We start from the raw sequence: 3,865 nt of genomic DNA, 5'->3' as shown, positions 1-3,865 counted from the left end.
AGTAACATAAATATACAAATAGGGATAAATTATAACTATAATAAGGAAATGAGATAAATGAATTGGGAGCGTGTAACCAACTAAATATTGTGTTGAATCTAAAAACTTGAACATTGAGGTCAGAGTTAGTTATGTTAATGTGAAGTGCTTCTTTGGTATTAAGGGAGAATGATCAAGGTGTCTGCGGGGTCTATGATTTTGAAGCATAAGGGCAAATACTTTGTTTTAAATGAATGAAATTTAAAAGGGTGTCGGTTGATATGATTTTGTCTGTTGTGGTATTTTCCCTGATTCTGGGGAATAAATGGCTCAAAGTTTCGCCAATATATCCGGAATTACATCCCGCGTTATTGAATAACTATTCATATACCACCATTGATTTAACTGACAAACCAAGTTATTTTCAGAGACTATAGCAATCATACATGCGTGATAGGAAATTTACGTAAAAAGCTTAAAATTCTCATTATTAAAAGCAACGCAAAGATATTGAGCAAATTGATCTGTCAAATTGTTATGACGAATATTCAATTTTAACAGTTTACAATTTTCATTTTTTAAAGCTTGACTAAGATATTTTGCTCCTTTATCTTGAAGTGAATTTACACTAATACACAATGCAATTAATTTACAATTTTCACTTTGCAACGCTTCACTAAGATATTTTGCACCATTATCAGCTATGTTGTTCTCACTAATATACAAGTCTGTTAGTTGGCAATTTGCACTTTTTAAAGCTTTACAAAGATGCTTGACACCTTCGCTGGTTATTCTATTTTTACTGAGAAACAATTTGGTAAGTTTACATTTCCCACTTTCTAAAGATATTCCAAGTTCTTCTGCAACCTGATCTGACAATTTACTATCACACATATGCAATTCAGTTAGGTTACAATTCTCATTTTTTATAGCTTGACAAATATCTTTTGCACCTTTATCTGTTACTTCGTTATTGCTTATATCTAATTTATTAAGTTTACAATGTTTTGTTTTTAAGGCTTCACTCACATAATTTGCACCTTCATCTGTTACTTTGTTATCACTTATATTTAACGCATTGAGTTTACATCGATCACTTTTCAAAGCTTTACTAAGATCTTTTAAGCCTTGATCAGTTAGCTCATTATCATAAATAATTAATTTAACTAGCTTACAGTTCTCGTTTATCAAAGCTTCGCTAATATATTTTGCACATTGATTTGTTAGTTTGTCACCATTTATGCACAATTCAGTAAGCTTACAGTTCTCACTCTTCAAAGCTTCACTAAGATACTTCCAAAAATGATAATTTAGCTTACATGATAAAAACTGTAAAGAAATTAAGTCACTCGCTATCATGTTTGACAAAAAAAGCTTCATTCTAAGACAGCTATGATTATCAAGGAACTTGCAAAAACTAAACCTGAGTTTAGTTATGTGTATGCATTCTGATAAAAATTCAAAAAGTGAGTTAGAATCAACAGGTGTAAATGAAACATTAGCAATAGTTATTCTTCTACAACTACTTGACACGGCACTCTCTAGTGCCTTGCAAGCCGATTTAATTATATTTCTATCTTGCAGCTCGTACAAACACTTGACACCTAGTAAACCGAGTGTTTGATTTCTTTCGTTAAGAGTCAGCTGAGTGATCCACGTTTTAAGTCTACAAACGTAAAAAATACGTAAAAAATTTCTTTTAAAGTACTCTAGAAAAAATTTCCTTGCCAACTGAACTTTTTAAGGCAATGGAAAAGCAATCGTAAAGCAAATGAAAAACTATGTATTTTTCAAAGCAATGTGCAAAAAATGTTGATTATCGTCGACAGCATAATTAATCGCTCATGAAAGAAATCTTTAATTCAAAATCATACCTTTTTTCAACATCATTTACAGCTTGGATATCCATGATGTTTCCTTTTCTCTTAACGTCCCCCATTAAACCAGCAATAAACTCTATCACTAGATGCCACTTAGGATCTTTAACATGATCGTCCAAAAACTTTCCAACTTTTTGCAAGTCACCAATAATAAACCAGGCAGCCAAAAATTCTTGAAGTGTCAAATGTAAAAAACAGTAAAGATCACGTCGTTTATCTGGTATCTGATGAAATAGGCCACAGTTGGCCAAGTTAGGAAACTCAGCGAGACTAGGTTCATCAAAAATCAACTTCCCTGCGTCAATTCCTTTTTTTGCTAGACTTTTCATTTTTTGTATGTCCTCCCCAAGTTCTTTAGGTAAATCTTTGATAAGATAACCTCTGTTAGGTTTGGGGATCAATCCAGCTTTACAACGAGGATGGTGACGCCATAGTAAGATTTTCACTGCTCTTTTGTATAATTCAGTGGTAGTTTTCGGAATATCCTTTGAGTTATTGATAAAACATTCTTTCAACGTTAGACAGATGATGTAAGTGTTGACAGGAATATAACACAAACTACGCAGTTCGTGAGAACTTTTGATATAATTTAAAATCAGCTCCATAGTGTTTTTATCTTCTCCACAAAACCTGTCAACGTATTCGATAATTTGGTCCTCGAAAAAGCCCAAGATCTCGACAGTTCTGTCAAACTTTAAAGACTTAAATGCAAATTCAGCTGTGGGTCGTGATGTTATTAGAACTGTGGCATTACGGAGCAATTTATTTTCGACTAGCATACTTAACAAGGTAAATGCTGGCAATTTTGCATCAGCACACACTGAGCCAACAAATCTAAGACGTTCATTGTTCAGAGGGAGCTCATCAAGCCCGTCAAAAATAAGAATAATTCTATCAGGATTTGACTGAATAAAATCATAGATTTGTGCAAACTGTTCATTCGACAATCCATCACAATTACTCAGCATATCTTTGATAGTAATAAGATTATCGTATGCAATTGTACGACAACGAATTAGAAGCGCGAGTTTATCATGCCAAAAATCATCTGAACTCCTTTTCCATTCATATATAAGTTTTTTTGCCAACATAGTTTTACCAATTCCTGGCCTTCCAATAACCAAAATAGATCGCGGAAACGATTGCTCTGTTTTTTTCCAACTTGGTTTGAAAATTTCTGTCACTTTCGTCAGTTTTTTAGCATCTTCGTGAATTTTAAGATGACAATTAAATATTTCGTGCCTCTTGAATGTTTCTGGATAAGCATTTTCTAGCTGTCTTTCAGCTTGCATTATAACGTTAACATAAATGTCATCGAACTTTCTCCAATAGTTTTCATCATCACCATAGTCGTCGCGTATTTCAAATATTCTGTACGTGTAAAAATCGTTTTTGATCTTTTCCAACCATTTTCTAATAACTTCACGTTTTTTCATTAAATAAACAGTACAAAATTCTCTGTCTTTTGTAAATGAATTGTCACTGAAAGAAGCATACGCCAGGTAACATAACTCTACAGTTGTTATTGTCATGACAATGAAATCAACAGACGCAATAACCAGGACTAAATTTTCACTTTTACCACCGTTAGAATTTGTGCAATTAAGTGTTGTTACGTTGTATGAAGTGGGAAGACTGGGAGGCCAAAAGCAAGAGTATTCGATGGGATATTTACTTGAGAAAAATATAACAGCAAATATAGACAACATAACAAGACGAGCAATCAAATAAGCGATGTAAAAAAAAAACAGGAAAGCACAGCCATTACAAACATCAGACATAGAATCATGATGGTAATATTTTGAGAGTAGATATTCATTATATTCATTGCTGTTCCTTTTTGGATTGAACCCATCATATTTTTTAATTCGACGCTTTACTAAATATCCATAGACAAGACTCAGCATTAAGACAGTGCCAAAATTCAAACAGACTACAGGGATAATAGGATAGTTAAAAGTTGATTCCTTTTTGTACTGTATCAAGCAAGTCGATTCAACCTTCTT

The 3,865-nt window shown here is 33.0% G+C and overlaps 1 protein-coding gene across 1 annotated transcript; it reads right to left on the bottom strand.

Annotated features, from left to right (window-relative positions):
* Positions 1-441: 441 nt before the first annotated feature.
* LOC124435896 (NACHT, LRR and PYD domains-containing protein 3-like) lies at positions 442-3,295 on the bottom strand. The gene is made up of 2 exons (XM_046985829.1): positions 1,854-3,295; positions 442-1,645 (listed from the first exon to the last, which is right to left on the bottom strand). Exons 1-2 carry the CDS (start codon positions 3,293-3,295, stop codon positions 442-444), a joined length of 2,646 nt encoding a protein of 881 aa, XP_046841785.1.
* Positions 3,296-3,865: the final 570 nt, after the last annotated feature.

The sequence above is a fragment of the Xenia sp. Carnegie-2017 genome, unplaced genomic scaffold, assembly GCF_021976095.1.
Source record: "Xenia sp. Carnegie-2017 unplaced genomic scaffold, XeniaSp_v1 HiC_scaffold_16, whole genome shotgun sequence".
Taxonomy (NCBI): domain Eukaryota; kingdom Metazoa; phylum Cnidaria; class Anthozoa; order Malacalcyonacea; family Xeniidae; genus Xenia; species Xenia sp. Carnegie-2017.
This window is presented reverse-complemented; position numbering and strand designations above follow the sequence as displayed.

Excerpts from the sequence above, each read along its gene's own strand:
- LOC124435896 (XM_046985829.1), bottom strand. The coding sequence starts at position 3,295 with ATGAAAAAACGTGAAGTTATTAGAAAATGGTTGGAAAAGATCAAAAAC. Across the intron at positions 1,646-1,853 it reads GTAAATGATGTTGAAAAAAG|ACTTAAAACGTGGATCACTC; the intron begins GTATGATTTTGA and ends TTACGTTTGTAG.